Raw genomic sequence first — 18,202 nt, 5'->3', positions numbered from 1 at the left:
CTTGGTATGGTATAGGACCTAGTTTGGGTGGAGCATGAACTTTTCAGACCTCATTTCAGACTTCATCCCTCACAAACTGGACCCACTGGGAACTCTCTTTACAATAAATTCCACTCTTTGGCAAAGGCTAAGACAATGATTCTTCAGACACTTGTAATATGTATATACACTCCCACATCAGCTTTTAACATGTGCATTACATTAGTGGTTTACAAATTATCTCCAGGGATCCACTTAGGTACCTTGGGAGGTTTGAAAAAAGTTGGATTCAAGTATTTTGTAAAAATATATCATTTTAACTACTTATAAAAATACAATTAAAAAATAACCTGACACATTTTAACACAGCAGAGACAAGTCATTACTTTATGCCACCTGATTCTCTGCCATCATTGTGCAATTAAACTTTGGTGGTTTGAAAAAATGATAGTTCGGCATTAGTCTTAAAAACAATTTAGAGCAACACAGAGTGTCCATGCATGTCAAACTGAACCAGACCACACAGCACCACAACACACAAAGTCCAGGCACATATGATTATCACATATTCTCACCGAAACCTACCAGCAAATGGTGCACAAATAAGTAATGGTTTAACACATCTCTCTATTGTTCCGCACTTAGGTTCAGTAGTGAGACTACTATACTTTGCTAGTCTTTTGTAAGAATGTGAGTAGTTGGATATTTTTGGTGATACAACTTTGAAACAAAATTTTTCTACTTCGCTCCCTTTCCAAATGCAATCTGTCTAGCAAAGTATCCAGGCATTGCAAAGTGAGCTCTTTACAAATGGTTACACCTGAGAAAATCGGAATTTTCTGTGCAAGCAAAGCCAGATGAACATACCAACTAAAGATACCACACAGGGTGGCTGTTAGAGCCGCAACTGCCATTCACACGGATGGATGTCCATTTTGTGTTCATAAAACAGACACATTTCTTCCCAACACTCTCCAAATGAACTCCTATTCCATTAAAGTGAAAGTCAAATTCCATGGAACGCAGCACAAGCCCTGGGTAGTCAGACACATTGTAACCTTGCAGAACCGCTTTCTGCTGGCCCCACTCATTCCTAACAGCCATGATCCTGGGCCCATGAAGGTTCCTTGGCACCTGCTCCCAAGGTGCTTAATCTTGCTGTTACTTTCACCTCAAGTGCTCTTTGCTCCCTCACCTCCAGAAGGTCTACGAACAAAAGTATCTGCTCAATGAACACTTTCCAGGCCATCCTTATTTACAGCCACACCCCATGCTCTCTGTCTCCCTGTTTTACATTCTCCTGTGTCACTTGTCATCATCTGAGAGGGCCTTGGTGCAAATTATTGTCTCCCCCAACTAGAGGGTAGAGAACAGAGAATTTTGTCTATTTTGTTCCCTTCTATAAGCCAGGAACTTAGAACAGCGCCTGGCCCAAAGTAGCCAAAACACATTTGTTGAATGGACATAATATTTGAACCCACCATAAAATCCTTATCAATAAAATACCATGTCTAATTGTTGCCTATCTTAGGACCACTTTTAAGATTTTTTAATGAAAAAAATTTACTGCCACAGGAAAAAAAAACTGTCTAAAATTGTAAGTTACAGAGAAAAGTTTATGTCTTCATTATAATTTGGCACTATTTATAGTACTCAGCATAATACTCCAAGCACCACTCTGATGGCACTCATCCAAAGGCCACACATCTTTTGGAGAAAGAGTCATTATCAGTCTTCAAATATGGACAAATATGTTCTATTTAAGGGAGGATTCTTTAAAGAACCTTCTCATTTGGGCTTACATCACCAACTTGACAAAACAAGGTGACGCACGGATTTTATTTTCTATCACAGCCATACTCTGTGACCATAATTTTTGCCACACGCATCTGTTTACCCAGTGCTTTTTTCTCTTACCAGTTTCTCTGAAGTACCTGATTTTTGTTACATCTTCAAATCATACACACACACACACACACACACACACACACACACCAGTTTGTATATACCTTTGTGAAAATAGCTAACGCACAATGCTAGCTCCTGAGCTCCATGGAACCCAAGGCACATGGCCCATGCAGACACCTTCCCCTAATCACTTAGTACACAGCTCTCCCTCCCAGTCTCCATCTCCCTGCACTGGATATGGCTCGGCATTTCCGAGATTCTAGAACAGCTTTGCCTACAGGTGAGCTTCACAAGTTGAATGTTCATCAGTGAAAGATCAGGACATTTTTAGAATCCTCAAGTCTCAGTTATGCCCATTTTTAAATCTTTTCTTCTCTATGTAATAAATACTTTATCCTAATGATATTGTTTAGCTCATTAAGATGAAAATCTGCAGAGTGATTATTTGATAATACATTTACTCCCAGAGCTCACAAACGTTAAAAAGAAGTGTCTTATAACCAACAGCCTAGGCACCACTAATTTACTGGTTACTGTTAAATACAACAGACTTTCCAGTCAAGGCATAGAGGTGTATGTGGGGTTTATAGTCCTATATGCCATACCCAAACATAAATTGGTATTTTCAAAGTAGAAATGAGAGCACTGGGGAGATATATAAAGCTGATGCAGCTGCATCCAGTTCTACCTGGAAATCACCAAAGAAGCGTGAAGTTACACAGTTTACATCAAAGTCAATAGGAGGTATTTTAGTTCAAGGCTTTGATCCTGATGGTTCAAAGTGAAGAGAATTTGTACACATTGAAATTTAAGCACTAAACCCGCCCATGTATTATCTGTAACCATATCAAAGTAGAAACCAAGTTTTCATAACACAAAATACAAAACATTCCTGTATCACAAGGTTGTGAAGAGAAAAACAAGCACCTAGAGTCAATATAATACAAAAATCCATAGTTCTGCTGATCTATAGGAGTTTACACTGAAAGAAAAAAACTTCTACTTCACAGGATTCTAGACACCAACCTGAAAATTGCATGTCACTTCTCAATCAATTCTTGTTTAGTCCCGTTCTGTGATTACTATTCACAGGAATATACTTTTTTTTCCCCTGAATTATTCATATTGACATCTTAAGCATCACTGTGATCTCTGTTTCTACTTCTTCTTGGGCAATAATTCTTCATGGATAGAAATACCAGTATGCCTTACTATAAACCAAATTCCATACGCAAGTTAAGTAACCTACTGCTATTCTGTTAAAAACAACAAACATAGAGTCCCAGCTTTTATAAGCATTCTTTCTTGTTAAATCCACTATTCAAAAAATTCACTCAGCATAGGAGACAGTGGCAGTCAATATTTCTAGCTTTACTCAGCGTAGCACCCATAAACCAAAGTCGCAGAAAGTATTGGCCATCCATTGTCATATGGAGAAATCCTCATAAGCATCCACATTAGACATCCATACCTTATTCTTTGTGTGCTGGAAAGGGGCAAGTCTTCCCAAATCAAAGAATCTGAAGGTTGATGGAAAGGAGACAGATTTTTGGTTTTCAGGTTGTAGGACATTCTACATCTTTTTGTTTTCTAGGTCAAAGCTCTCTGGAGTCTGGCAGGAGCAGACAGTTCCTGTCAATGCTGACTCCTGGCTCTACCCGTAGGCTGCAGGTCAGCAGGGTTGGGGGCAGGTAGTAAGAAGTATTGGGCTGGAGGGAGGCCAGGGTTGACTGCATTGTCTCAGTGCTGCCTCATGGTGCTCCAACAGGACCCAGCATGGGCTTCAAGAGCCGTGAGCAGATTTTCAGTGTCCCTGCTCCCTGCTTGACCACCATGCAGAGCATTCCTTCAACATGTGATGTCCAGACCTCACTGTACCTACATTTTGCCACTTTGTGCTGAATTCTCTCAAACCTAGGAGTCCAGGACAGGAGAAACTCCAAATCATTCATGGTTGTAAGCAGTGGGCACCACCCACATAATTTTAGCTGAATGAAGGTAGCAAATCAATACAAACATAATTCAGTGCCTTTCACAACCAAGAATATGGATTTCATCTTCTCTGCATAGTTTTCAGGTCTGTAACGACCATCCCACTTTACAACTGTAGGAGAGGACAGCTACTGCCTGTGCTGCAAAATCGCTGGGTATCACTAATACCCATTTGAAGGTCTACAGACTGATTCTCATAAGGACTTCCAGCTGCACAATGAATCAATACTTCCTCCACGTTGCATTGCCACTGGAACCTTTCCACCTAAACCAAGCCTGTATAAACATTTGCTAATCTATTATGCTTATCAATGCCTCCTAAGGATGACCATGAGTATCTACAGCCACCCTTTGTACAGGAGGACTTCATTCGATCCTCAGTCATTTCCATCCACCATCCTTTTTTTACCGATTGCCATCTTACCTCAATCCAGGGTCAGCCATCAAAATGACCACAAAATCATTCAAGTAAACAGCCAAAGTTTTCACAACAAGTCTCTTCCACCACTCTCTTCGCCGCTAACAGTGCATCCTGAGCCGAGCTCAGGGCATTACCCTCCCTAAGCGGTTCTTCAGTCTCACCTGACTCTCTCCAGAAAACACCTGTCCCCTCTTCCTGCTATGCACGCTTTCCTAAAAGCCACCAGACGGTGCCCAAACCCACCAGACGTGGAGCCCCGGAGCCCGGGACTTACGTTGTTCATGTACTCGCTGAGCAGGTCCTGGAGCGCCTGCCGGACGGCGTTGCACTCGGCCACGATCCTCTCGCGCCGGTCATCACGTGTGCAGGACGAGTCTGCCATGAGCGCCGCGCCACTGATGATGCTCTCCAGCCTCTCCTCTAGGGACGGCCGGAACCTGGCCTCGCTGAACGTCATGGGGTCCAGGATTATCTTATTCTGAAAGCAGCACCATGAAAGAATTAGAGAAGAGATGACTGCCTTTGCACACTGTTTTCTAAACCAGAAATATCCAAGGCAAGACTCTCCATAGAGAAGTAGCTGGTTGCATTGAGAGACACCAAGGTGGCCTTGACCAAGTAGCAACTGTCTGTAAGAGACTCTCCCCTAAATCTAATCTTCAGGGAGAAAACAGCACATCTTGTTTCAAGAACATGTTCTTGGAAAAGGCTATCCTCAATCAAAGAGTTTTCAAATGAGATTGTGACACGGGTTTTTTTTTTTGTTTTTTTGTTTTTGTTTTTTTTACATGCATAGCCTTCAGGGAAAGCAAATTTTATTGTAGCACTTTGAAGGATTAAGGGAAGATTTTAGAGGCCCAGAGCTGAACATGATTTGTAATCAATAACTTAAAGATGCATTAGTGGTGACTAGTGTACCTGTTCTATCTACTTCATGAGAAGTGGGGAATCCCAACAAAGGAAGCCTTGTGAAACCTTGGCAAATAGCATCCAATGGACAGATACTGTACAGAGATGAACAGAGATGAACATATTTTGTATAAAAAACTAGTGTCCTAGAAAAAGCTTCATTGTACGTATGTGGAATTTGTCACAATTAGCTGACAGCATCATGATAGAGACACTAGCATGTTCTGAAGGAGCCTACCTAAGGGGAAAATAGAGATACTTCTTTTTTTTTTTTTTTAATTTTTTTTTAACGTGTTATTTATTTTTGAGACAGGGAGAGACAGAGCATGAACAGGGGAGGGTCAGAGAGAGGGAGATACAGAATCTGTAATAGGCTCCAGGCTCTGAGCTGTCAGCACAGAGCCCGACGCGGGGCTCGAACTCACGGACCGCGAGATCATGACCTGAGCCGAAGTTGGCCGCTTAACCGACTGAGCCACCCAGGTACCCCTAGAGATACTTCTTTACACGAAAGTGTTGCAGAGAATTTAAGCTTCACTTTGCCCCTGCTAAGTCTGAGGAGCTTGGAAACACCTAAGTGGGGATATCCAGTGGTGGACAGAAATATGTATCCAGAATTCAAGAGACAGATTAACCTGTATGAGGACCTGGGAATCATTAAGGTTATCGGGACACAAGGCAGTAACTGACATACTAATAATGTAAATAGAATAATAAAACCAATTAAGACCCAATGAATACCAATTCCTGGGGGGTGCAGAAGGATGGGAGTCAATAAAGGAGATCATAGAGGCCCCTGGGTGGCTCAGTCGGTTGAGTGTCTGACTTCGGCTCAGGTCATGATCTAACAGTTCATGGGTTCGATCCCCGCATCGGGCTCTGTGCTGACAACTCAGAGCCTGGAGCTTGCTTTGGATTCTGTGTCTCCCTCTCTCTCTGCCCCTCCCCTGCTCACACGGTCTCAAAATATAAATAAAAACGTTAAAAAAGACTTTTAAAAAAAGGAGATCAAAGAGAGAGAAATAGCAGAACCTGGAGAATATTATTCTCAGCAAGTCAAAGGAGTGGAGAGACATGAAGTGTGTGATAACAACATGAAATAGAGGCAAAGCGGACTTTTCCCAATGGTTGGTTTCCACTGGGGACCCCTTTTCTGCTCAGAACAAGGAAGATCATTCTAACAACATTAAGTAGAGTGCAAAGACCTGCTGTAGCAAATGGTATGCTCACGTTCACTGGAGATGCACACTCAGAGGTCCAAGGACCGGAGTGGTGGTAATGCAGTCAATGGTCTAACGACCCTAGGATCCTATGGCAGGACTGCCATTTCATTGCTATGTCCTTTGATCACATAATTCCTTAAATGTTCGTCAAATTTTAAAAACTCATATTGCCTACTAGAGTGCTTAGTGCTAAAAAGAGAGTGGAGACTATGAAAGACACTTGTGTGATTTTCTTCTAAAGAAATATAAAATAATTGCTTAGTTTTTACTAAATAAGTTTGACTATGTGCTCTGGTAAAGTGTGCCCTGACCCTCCAAAGTATCCTAAGGTAGTTGCTGAAATTTGTGCTCAACACATCAGTGGCTCTGACTCTCTGATTCCTGTTATAAAGCAGGATGCTGTCAGCACAAAGGCTAGGAGGTCCTGAGGAATGAGTGCAAGCAGGTGGTGACTTGGAAGAAAGAAGCATCCACTAGACAGAGACAAGGTCTGAGGTCCCCTGGCATCTTGGATTTCCTAGGTAATTACTCATTGATCAAAGCTCTCTCTTCAGTGTAGAAGGCAAATGCACGAGCTTGTGCAAACAGAAGATAAGCTATCCTGTAGTGGATTTTGGCTTAAAGACCAGCTTCACATTTGTGCTTAGATCTTAGAAAGAAGATGCTTCTTACTTAACTCAGAATAGTGCTACTCAGACCCTGTATCTTGTACACTAGTAACCCTCCCAGCAGTGTCAAAAAATCACTAAGAGGCCTCAGTATAGTGGATGACTTTGCAGGGTATATCATGATGGGAGATTCCCAAAGGAAGGCTGAAAGGAGAACATTGGTGTTCCTGCCACCCTGGTTATCTCTACCAGAGCTGTATCCGCAGTGACTCTTCCCAAGGGCATCCCTTTTAATTCTCTTTTTCACTCCCTCTTTCTACTGCTTTTGATTAATGCATTTATGATAATTTTATCATGTAACATGCATTAAGTACTGATAATCTAACTAAACACCTGATGAAGATATAATCAGACTATTTTCTTTTATAGAGATTATTGATCTTCAAAGAATTTTTTTTCTTTTAGAGAGATAGCACATGTGCATGAGCAGAGAAGAGGGGCAGAGGGAGAGAGAGAAGGGAGAGAAGGAGAGACAGAGAGACACAAGGAACATCCCAAGCAGGCTCCAGGCTCAGGGTAGGGCCTGATGTGAGGCTCCATCCAACGACCGTGGGATCATGACCTGAGCCGAAATCAAGAGTCAGATGCTCAACCGACTGAGTCAGCCAAGTGCCCCTCTAAGAACTCTTTTGCAGAAACTCCTATTCACATAAAACATAATGAAAATCATTCGTTCTGCTTAGAGGTTTCAGGAGACTCTTCAGCATCATATACCAGTTCTATCACAGATTTTTTATTATATGTTGTACTAAAAATATAAAGAAGTGCCAATTTGATGGAAATATACAGAGGTAAATTTGAACTCTTCAGTAAGAGCAACTGTGAAACAGTTTCTGTGCAGAACAGAGGAAAATGTACTGCTGTCATTAGAACATTACTTCCTAAATTATTTTCCATGGAACACTGAGCTTAGAGATGTAATGTTTTGATGAAAAAATAAGGTTTCCCTGGCCAATATGTTTTGAAAATACTGCAAGGCTCAGAGGAAATTATCACATGACATGCTTTAGGGGAGTTATGCATTAAAGGAGTCAGTTTACAGCAGCATTCCTCAGACCTGTTTGAGCAAAGAGAGGGTTCCGTTTACAATGTATGCATTACCTAGGACAACCCAGGAACACACTTTAGCAAACATGGAAACGTCAGCGGAATGATCTTCCCACTTGCCACGACCCAAGGCTGTCATGAGAGTAAATGCACCAAGGCAGTGAGCTTGAAAAACGCCGCATAAAAATTACACTGTTCATCACATTTCTAATGGAATTATTCATTATTTATAGATTACAGGGGAAAAATGTTTCAAACAATCTCCCCGGAAAAGAAACAGTAAATGTACAATATTCTCTTCTGTATCTGGGGTGGAGATAGGAAGCACTGCAACGATAGACAGGAAGGGCTGCCAGGGAGAAGCCACTCAGGAGAGAACAGGCATAAAGGTAAAGGGAAGTGTGCATGGGTGTGTGTGCATTGCCTATGTGTGTTTCTGAGTGGGTGGCTTTATGCTGTATGTAATGGGCGGAGGGGGATGATGTGTGGTGTAAGGGAGGGCGCATGGGTTGGTTGTGTGGATGATGGGTATGTGTTCAGAAAACTGGCCAGATCTCAAACAGGCTTTAAAAAATAAAACACGCACGCGCACACACACACACAGCCAAATGAATCCAGAGGCTTAAGGACTAGAAGAAAAGACTCTATTTATAGTTGCTAAAGCAATAGGAAAAAAAAAAACAAACTCCTCGAACTGAATCCTGATCAAGAAATAGAAAGAATGAATGTCAAAGCTGAGAGAGGGAGAAATATTTGCTTCTGCAGTGTTTGGGAATGACTTAAACACCTAGCAGGTGTCTCTGCTAGCACACTTCAGGGTCATTTCAGACATGTAAAAAGCCTCTTTCCTGCATCAGTACAGCCTGTCTTCGACTCTCTGTGCGGCTGCCCTCTTCTGGCGGGAAGGGGCATAGCAGCGTTCTGGATCAAAACTCTCCTGGTCACGGAGTATTTTAAGTTGGTAACATGCTAACACCAGAGAAGGGCAAGGCCAAGGCTTTCTCTCTGCCTTTAAACAAAGGTGCGCCCCTGTGATAGAATTTTATACTGTTTCCTACTATTCTGACTTATTTTAATCCACTGAGATTTTACATTTTAAATGTCTAAGTCTTTTGTTTGCATTCTTTAAGCTCATTCAATCTTTTTATCCTTTTGATCTCTTAGTTCCATCTTATATTGTCATTTTAGCTCATTTTAAAATGGCAGGCCTACATTTCTTAATCTTTTTCTTTTTAAAAATGAGACTTTAATTTCTTTCTATGTCCTCTATTTTTATTCTGCTTTTTTGACTTGCATAATATTTTGTGTTTTGTGAGTTTTACTTATCGTGTTCTTTATTAACATCTTTACTTTTAGAAAATGATCGTTTCATTCTTACAGTTTAAGGAGTGGCAATTGGAAAGAAGAGGCTTAAAGACAACAGCCACAACAATTCATCCCCAAGCAAAGAAGGCTAGGATTCTATTCTTCCATCAAGTAAGTCAGTGCAGTAATGGTCTATTACATAATTGATCTCCCATTATTTCCACTGTTGAATTCTATAAAAAATTTAACCTGAAATAATTTAGGAGTCCATACAGTTTAAGACCAGTACCCAGAATAATACATATACCTTCTTTACTTCACATACCGTTATTAGAAGACACCTGCTTTTGAATCACAGCTATCGTCCATTCTCTCTACAGGGAGTTATGTGATCTCAGTTTCAGTACAATCATGGGATAATGAGTCATGCCTGATGCAGGCTGGTACAGGAGGCAGCCAAGAGACCTTTGTAAAGCAAGAGGCTGTATACATTACAAATGGTTTGAGAGGTCTACAATTCTGTGCTCTTGATATTACTATCTCTATCTAATGGAAGAGAAAAAAATGACACCAGGGATGTTGTGCCATGGTCATTCAGGATTTGACCTCAGGATTTGAACACAAGTCTTTTGACTTTAAGCCCAGCATTGCTATATCAGATTGCCCACAATTGGCTGAAATGATTCTAATTAATCACAATCATAAAAAAAAAAAATATTTCATACGTCAGCTATGCAACTCTCCTAAACCAAATATAATGGCATGAGTATCATCTGTCATACTGTTTTCTTTTGTGTCGTGTGGGTCACCTTCTCCAATAACTAACTGAGAGTACAACCATTCATTCCAAAATTGGCATCAGTTGGTATGGATATCTGAAGACAGAGACTAAATAATTCTTTATTTCAAGAGGTTTACTGTCCACTCAAAAATAAAACCAAAAGCATGCACAACCAATCCTAATTTGGAAAACATACCAATGATGCTGAGGGATCACTGAGTAATGGCAATTTGGGAGGTGGGAGGTAAAGACGTGTTTCCGGAGATTATCCCTTAGCTGAGGCCTGAAGCAGGAAAAGTACTTGACCAAGCAAAGTCAGGGGCAGGAATTGGGAACAAATGCATGGAGATGAAGGATATCATGGCATATGAAGAATATCACAAGAGGTTTATTGAAGCTGAAGTGTCAAGTGTGAAGTCACAGGTTTGGTGCCATGGAGGTGCCCCAATCAGTTCTCCTTTAAGAGAAACTTCCACGTGAGCACAGTTAATGGACTGCTTCCATCTGTGGACCTATAGATCCATCACCATTTCATAAGAAGCCACACTTGACCCCAGGTAGCCTTTGTCAATTGCCAAGCCCAATCAGGCCGCTTTTGCATGATGGGGACTTGCCCAACAGGCAACCTCTGCTCCTGCTCTGGATTTTCCTCTGGCCTGAGACATTGTCACAACTGTGTTGAGGCTCTTCCTACAAAACCCGTTTCTTCTTGCTCTCCTTGCACAAGTGTTCGACCTGCACTGCAGTCAAAAATCTCTCTCAGCTGATTCTGCTGGTCCTCTCCCACTTTACCCTTCACAGGAAAATCTTATGTATCTGATCCCACTTACCTTGGCATTTGCTTCTCCAAAGATGTGAATGGATCAAAATAGGAATAGGGGACAGAGTTTGTGAAAAGAGCCCAGCCATATTCTGAGAGACTTCTATGCCATGTTAGTAAGCTTTCACTTTGTCAACCCTACTTGAGACAATGAAGAGTCATCAAGAGTTTGAAACATGAGAGTCATATAATCCTGGTTGGTTTTAGAAAGCTTCCTCTGGCAGTTAGGGAATTAGCTTTGGCAGGACTAAAAGTAGAATTCTTCAGAGCAATTTCCAAGCCTTTAGAACCCCCCCCAAAAAATGGGGAGAGTACAAGATCGTATTTATGCAGATGAAGAGTACATATTGCAGGACACAATTCAACCTGCAAAATTTGAAGATATACATCCTATGAGAATAAAGAAGAAACTGTCAAAGATAAAACCTAAATTTATAGCATGGCAACATGCACAGGGCAGGAGCCAGCAAGCTATATCCTGGATGTCAGCTTCCTATTTTGTAAATAAAGTTTTATTAGAACACAACCAGGCCTGTTCGTTTACATACTGGCCATTTTCACACTACAATGGCAGAACTGAAACGTTTGGACAGAGACTGTGTGGCCCACAAAGCTTGGAATATTTACGACTGATCCTTTAAGAAAACATTTGCTGACCTTGACAATCATAAAATATAGCAGGTGAAGAAGAGTAGGTTTAACATGCCTGTATTTCATTTACGTGGAAAAGTCTGGTGGAAAGTTGGCTGTAAGGGTATGAAAAAGGGCCATCTATAGAGATGCAGGACCATCAGAACAAAGGCGGGAGCAGAAGCCATGAAAATGGATACGATATCCCCAGGGAAAATAACAGCATGAATAGTGAGTCCAAGACACAACATCAGGAAGCCCTCAATGTATAGTAGACAAAAGGAGCTCACAAATGATACTAAGAGTGGCCAGAGAGTTCTGACTAGATCCCAGAGATTTCATGAGCACAGTTGACAAGGGAAAACAGTAGGGAAGTCTACAAAGAGAGCAAGTAAGATCAAGACTGAAAATACCCATTGAGTTTGAAAGCTAAGAAGTTACTGGTGATAAACCAGGCGTTTAGGTGTTCATATCTGTGGGCTGTACATATTTACAAATACATTAATCCAAAAGCCACAGACTCAATGTAAAATAATAGAAGCAATCTGACTAATGTTGAAACAAAACAAAAAAAATTGCAAATTTATAAAAATTATTTAATATCTTTCTGAAGGTTCTAGAAAACACAATTAGGAAAGGTAAAGAAGGGCATTAAAAGTTGAAAGAAGGGGTGCCTGGGTGGCTCAGTCAGTTGGGCATCCAATCCGGCTCAGGTCATGATCTCACGGTCCGTGCATTTGGGCCCCACATCAGGCTCTGTGCTGTCAGTTTGGAGCCTGGAGCCTGCTTGGGATTCTGTGTCTCCCTCTCTCTCTGCCCCTCCCCCACTCATGCTCTGTCTCTATCAAAAAATGAATAAACGTTAAAAAAATTTTTTTTAAAGTTGAAAGAAGAAGATAAAATAATTTTTGGAGATGTTATACCTATTAACTTGGAAAAAAAATAAGAATCAACCAAAAACTCACTACAAATTAATTTTTTCATAAAGCCACTTGTATAAATATGCAAAATTAACTGCCTTCATATATACAAGGAATATCCGATGGTAAGACCCAATTTACAATAACAAGAATTGCAAAACAAAACACAAGGGAAAAAATGCACTTAGATGTCCATTAGAGGAAGCAAGTAATGTGCTTAAGGAGAGAAGTAATTGTCCAGCCTCAGAGCAAAATGCAGAGCTGAAATTGCAACACATTCCCTACAGCTCCAGAGTCTATGATCTAGCCACTGCATTACATTGTTTCTTTCATGTATCCTTTGGCATGCATGATGCCAATCACCATGAGGAAATTAATGAAATAACCACTTCTCCATCTCAGATACTCAATGGGGGTAGCACATGGTTGTTTTATACACTTTAAGAAGGTATGCAAACAGTCAACGATTACCAGGGATAAAAGCTCTCAAATGCTAGTTCATCCTATTCGTAATTACTCATCTGTTTCAAAGTAGTCTGCATGTATTATGTTTGTCCTACCAAGAGGTGAAACACAAATATATCTTAGTCTTTCTTTGGCCAGGAATTAACTATCTTTAAGCTGAATGTGTATCTAATTGCACTCAAAGCCATAACTGAGCAAGCATGACATACCAAGTAAAATCTGGAGCATAACAGTAAAGTGTTTAGCTACAGTTACACCAGAAGAAAGACTCTAGCATAGGGGCACCTGGGTGGCTCAGTGGGTTAAGTGTCTGACTTCGGCTCAGGTCATGACCTCATGGTTTCAGCTCTGCATGGGGCTTGCTGCTGTCAGCCTAGAGCCTGCTTCAGATTTTGTGTCCTCCCCTGTCTGCCCCTCCCCTGCTTGTCCTCTGTGTCTCTCTCTCTTAAAAATAAACATTAAAAAAGGAAGAAAAAGAAAGGCTCTAGCATATACCTAACTCCAATGGAGTGGTTTTATACCCACATATTAAGTTCCCAAGATTCTTAATGCCCAGATGAGAAAGGTCAAACTTTTTTTTTTCTTTAGGAACCAAGAAACTGCTTGTTGAAAAGTGGGACAAAATTTTACTTATGCTCTTCATATTTTCTGGCTCTCAATGTCAGTTAAACCCTTTAGATAATAACTTAGTCATCTCAAATACATAATTTTCAAAATTCCAAAAAAGAAAACAATTTTATGAAATAAATTATGTACTGATTTAATGATTCATTGCCCCAAGTCTAATCTTATAAACATGGAAAAGGCAAAAAGCAAATGCTAGTGGTATGAGAAAATCCTGTGGCTTTCTTAGTTGTCTGTGACAACCCGGGAAGATAAATGTGTCCTGGGATTTTTACTACCTTCGTAGTTCAAGGTAGCAACCAAAAAAAAAAATAACAACTTGTGCTGTTCTACCTCATATACACCAGACCCTCACCAGCTGCTGTACAACGTAACTATTCTGAATCAAACAAGTAGGAAACAAAGTCAACAGGCCTTTGTGCAGTTATTCATTTTCCTTTTCTGAAGATCTTAAAAAAAAATCTGAAGGAAGATAACATCAGTCAGACTCATTCTTCTAAAGAAGGAAGTCATTCTGATATGAAGTAATTAAAGCAGTTAATCAGGAAATCTCAAGAACAAGGCATGGTTAAGTGAGGCACTATGTCTCCTTTAATTATTCTGAGCTTTTCCCAGGAAAAGAGAACAATGTGTACCTGTCTTCACTTCCTTTCCCCTGTACCTTCTTCCGTTCACTCTCCTATTTGCCTCTGCAGATTTAAGTCGTTCACCTGGTCTCCGGGATCACTGGGCAGGTCCTGTTTCACTTCTACCACAGCCCTTCCTTCCTTCCTTCCTTCCTCCCTCCCTGTCTCCCTAGTTTAAAATTCGACACTCCCTCTGTTTTGAAAGAGTACAAGGCCGTTTTGTCTGGCGGCCACAGGGCCTTAGCCTCGGTGAAATTTGAAGAGACTGAGTGTGCCTAGGGAAACCCAAGTTTTGGGTTAGTTTACAGCTTCATGCCTCTTAGAAATGGTCTAGATCACAGAAGGTCTCAGAGAGCCCTAGTGGGATTAAGGTGTGTTAACACATGTAATGTTATTGCTGTATTAATTATTGTGAAATACTGATCCAATCAGAAACAAAACAAGTGAGCAAATCCTGGCAATACCTATTAACTATTTACTACAGTGTTATCTAAACGAGGTCTGTTATCCCCTTAACAATATCTGACTAGTAACCCCCAAGGCAGTCTCTGAGTTGCCCATTAAAATGTCTACTGACAAAGGGAAAATAATGGAATTTCATAGCACTGACAATGGAGGATGAAAGCCAGCTATGGACAATGAAGCATGATCATAATTCTGACTCCAAGTGCCTTAAATACTTCTTTTAAAGACTGAAGTCTAAGATAAAAGCATAAATCAAGACCACTTTAATAAATTAACTGGGGTTTCTAAATCAAAAGCATGTTATTCGTTCAGTGTTGAACACTCATTCTCCCTATAGTGTATCAATAATTAACACAGAAACATTTTCATCTTTTCATTCTGTGCCAAGTTCTCCTGATGAGAATCTTTATATCTTTACATGAAAAGTTTCTCTTGGCCTAATTGAGGTAACATTTGGAATGGAAAACATTAAGGACTTTGAGTTTTAATTATCTATGTTTTATTAAGCTACAAAAACAAACAAACAAAAAACCTCTAATCTCCGTTTTAGATTTGACTTAATTTTAAAATTGCACAGTACCTTATCGATTTCCTCTCTTTCTTCTCAGGCATATACTTAAAAATAAACTAATTATTCCATTTATCTACTTAAGATATTATTTGCAATTAAACAGCTCAGTTTAATCGGCAATAAATGACAATGATAATGACTTGATAATTATACAGCACGTTTTATTCTTAGATATTTAATGTTTTTTTTTAAGAGAAATCTAAGCGCACAGGAATTTCATTTGAGAGTAGAAACTGATTATTTAGGAAGACAGAGTTATTTACTAAAGTTAATGCACAAAAAACAATGAGTGAAAGTCCAGTTATGGGATGTCCCTACCTGACGTTGTAGGCCAGTGGAAGCTGGCTGCATTTTCCCTAATTCCACCTGTGAATGTTGCTGAGTTGCTGTGGGCATTTCATGACCATAGTTTCAAGTTCTGACAAGAACAGTGGTTGACAACTAACCACAGTAAAGCAGGGCAAAGGTAATCATCCTTAGTTTTACCTTATGGACTGACAGGAAAGCCAGTGTCCAAAATGCATTTAATTGAATCAAATATTTAGAGAGCAAAAAAAAGAAAACTTACTTTACCCTCTTGCTGAAAATACAGTCACAGTCTCTTTTCTCTCCTTCAACTCTCTACATTGTCAACTTTTTTTGTTTTAAGGTTATTTATTTATTTTGAAAGAGGAGAGAGAGAATCCCAAGCAGTCTCCGTGATGCCAGTTAAGAGACTGGGCAATGTGGGGCTCTATACCAGAAACTGTGAGATCACAACCTGAGCCAAAATCAAGAGCAGGGTGACTGACTGAGCCACCCAGGTGCCCCAACCATCTTTTTAATTCAGCTCTCATCCTTTCTGCCCTGCATGTGGGACTTACCACAATTTGCCATCCACTCCTCAAGTTGACTCGCCTATGCTCAACAAGCTCTGCTTTACTGTGGTTCTCCTTATACCCCTCTCAGGGCTCCTCCTCTTGTTTCTTCCTCATTTCTTCTTCCTCACTCTACCCCAGTAGCTGGTATATTGCAAGGTCCTGCTCCTTGTCCTCAGAAGTTCTCTCAACACCTCTTTCTTAGAGAGCTCAATGCTTTCCATGCCTTAGCCGCCACCTGCTTGTGAATGAGAACTTAAGTTCCACGTGCAGTTCTGACCCTTTGAGGCCCAGACCCTTATTTATACCTACAGCTGGCTGCACACTGAACATCGCCTTCAGGACGTCCATCACCTCAAGCATAACATGTTTAAGAACAAATTCCTCACCCTCCAAAGCCTAATGTCCTCATTTCTATGGAAGAAAAGCAGAATCAGGAGGCAAACAGAAACCCATAATCTTGCTCTAGTCTCCTGGTGCACTAACGAGAAACCAGAATCAGTGAGGAAATCTCACTTTACAAAAATAAAGGCAAGGCATCTCAAACAGGGTAAGTGACTTGAAGACCACACAGTGAAAACCTCTAGTCTCTGCCTCCAAAGCCCCTGTACTTGGAGCCACATCCTCTCGGGGACTTTTGTTGAAACATCAAGCATCAGGAGAATCTAAGGCCAGGGGTTAAACAGTACAGAGTTAGACGGTGGGGATTCAAATCCTGACCGCAACTCCTGCTAGCTGTAACTTCTAGCTGAGCAGGCTGCTTAAATGATGAGGGTTTCTTCATTTGAAAAATAGAACTAGCAGCAGTATCAGTATCTAGACTGTAGGATTGCTAATAATTTATGTAAAAAGCTCGAAGAGTATAGGATACATAGAATTAATAAATATTAGCGATTAGGCCATTTGAAATAGCTTTCTTAATGTAATAGTGCATATTTCCATTGTCATTATGTTCTCCATTCCCTATTCAGACCACTATCACCTCCCATTGATTCCACCATCAAGACTCCACAATCGTCTCTTTTCTTGTGCAACTCTTTTTCCCCCAACAAACCACTCTCAAAATTCTGTTGAATCATATTACCCCAATGGCCCCAAATCGTCAATGCCTCCCCAACTACCTAATCACCAACCATCTGACAATTTAAGATGCTATAATCTCATCTGGTGGTTCTCTATTTCCATCATCTCCTTTGAAAATATGTCAAAATCCCCTATATAACTAAGCCATGTGTTACAATTTTCCTCCAATCAGGATGTCATTTTCAGCAAGTATAGCCAAAAGAAATTCAAGCTCACAACGATTACTTCATGTTCAAGGTCCCCCCACCCCAGCCCTCAAGATTCTCAACAATTTGACACCAGTCCCTGCTTCTCAAACTTCATCCCCCAGGACTCCCCTCGTAAACCACTGGATCCAGCCACAGAAGTCCCTGACTGCCTCACTCCATCCCCATTAACAGATGATTTAGGGTTCATAAACAAAAATGTCATTTTTCCTACTTTTATCAAAAGGCCTCTGGAGCATTACATGGCACTATAGTGAACCTAGTATTTGCAGATGAATCCAGGTGGGTGGCCCTTCAGTCAGCGAAGCACCTATTGGTCTACCCTGATATTTGACGTGGCTCAGTGAGCTTGAGATTCAGAATTACCGACATGGGGTACATCACCTCTTGTGATGACAAATGTCACTTCTGTGGTCAGTGTGAGGCAGACTAGCTGAGGCCACTAAATCCTCCGGTTGGTGAACCGCCACTGTAAAATCTTTGATCCCGATTTATCTGAAAAAGGAGCTTTTCTGAACTCCCAGAGGGTAGAAGCTACACCAGTAAGCATTCACAACGTGTGCACCTAAGTATAGACGGTTTATGTGAAGAAGGGAGTGTTACTGAGAGCAGCAACGTCACATACTTGAAAGTCTCACATGCAGGTTTGATTAAACCAGGGTCAGTTAGCAATGGCTTATGAGCCAAGTTAGGCCTGGCTAT

The 18,202-nt window shown here is 40.8% G+C and overlaps 1 protein-coding gene across 5 annotated transcripts in view; it reads right to left on the bottom strand.

Annotated features, from left to right (window-relative positions):
- The window catches only part of CTNNA2 (catenin alpha 2), a 1,099,255-nt gene that overhangs the window by 709,535 nt on the left and 371,518 nt on the right, over positions 1-18,202 (bottom strand). For all 5 annotated transcript variants that reach the window (XM_019443126.2, XM_019443134.2, XM_019443137.2 and 2 more), the window contains one exon: positions 4,575-4,778. In XM_019443126.2, coding sequence (XP_019298671.1) covers positions 4,575-4,778 — 204 coding nt within the window. The remainder of the gene's footprint in view (positions 1-4,574; positions 4,779-18,202) is intronic.

Source organism: Panthera pardus, unplaced genomic scaffold (assembly GCF_024362965.1).
Source record: "Panthera pardus isolate Hobbes unplaced genomic scaffold, ASM2436296v1 HiC_scaffold_25, whole genome shotgun sequence".
NCBI lineage: Eukaryota > Metazoa > Chordata > Mammalia > Carnivora > Felidae > Panthera > Panthera pardus.
The sequence above is the reverse complement of the archived record's forward strand: the minus strand, read 5'-3'. Positions and strand labels throughout refer to the sequence as shown.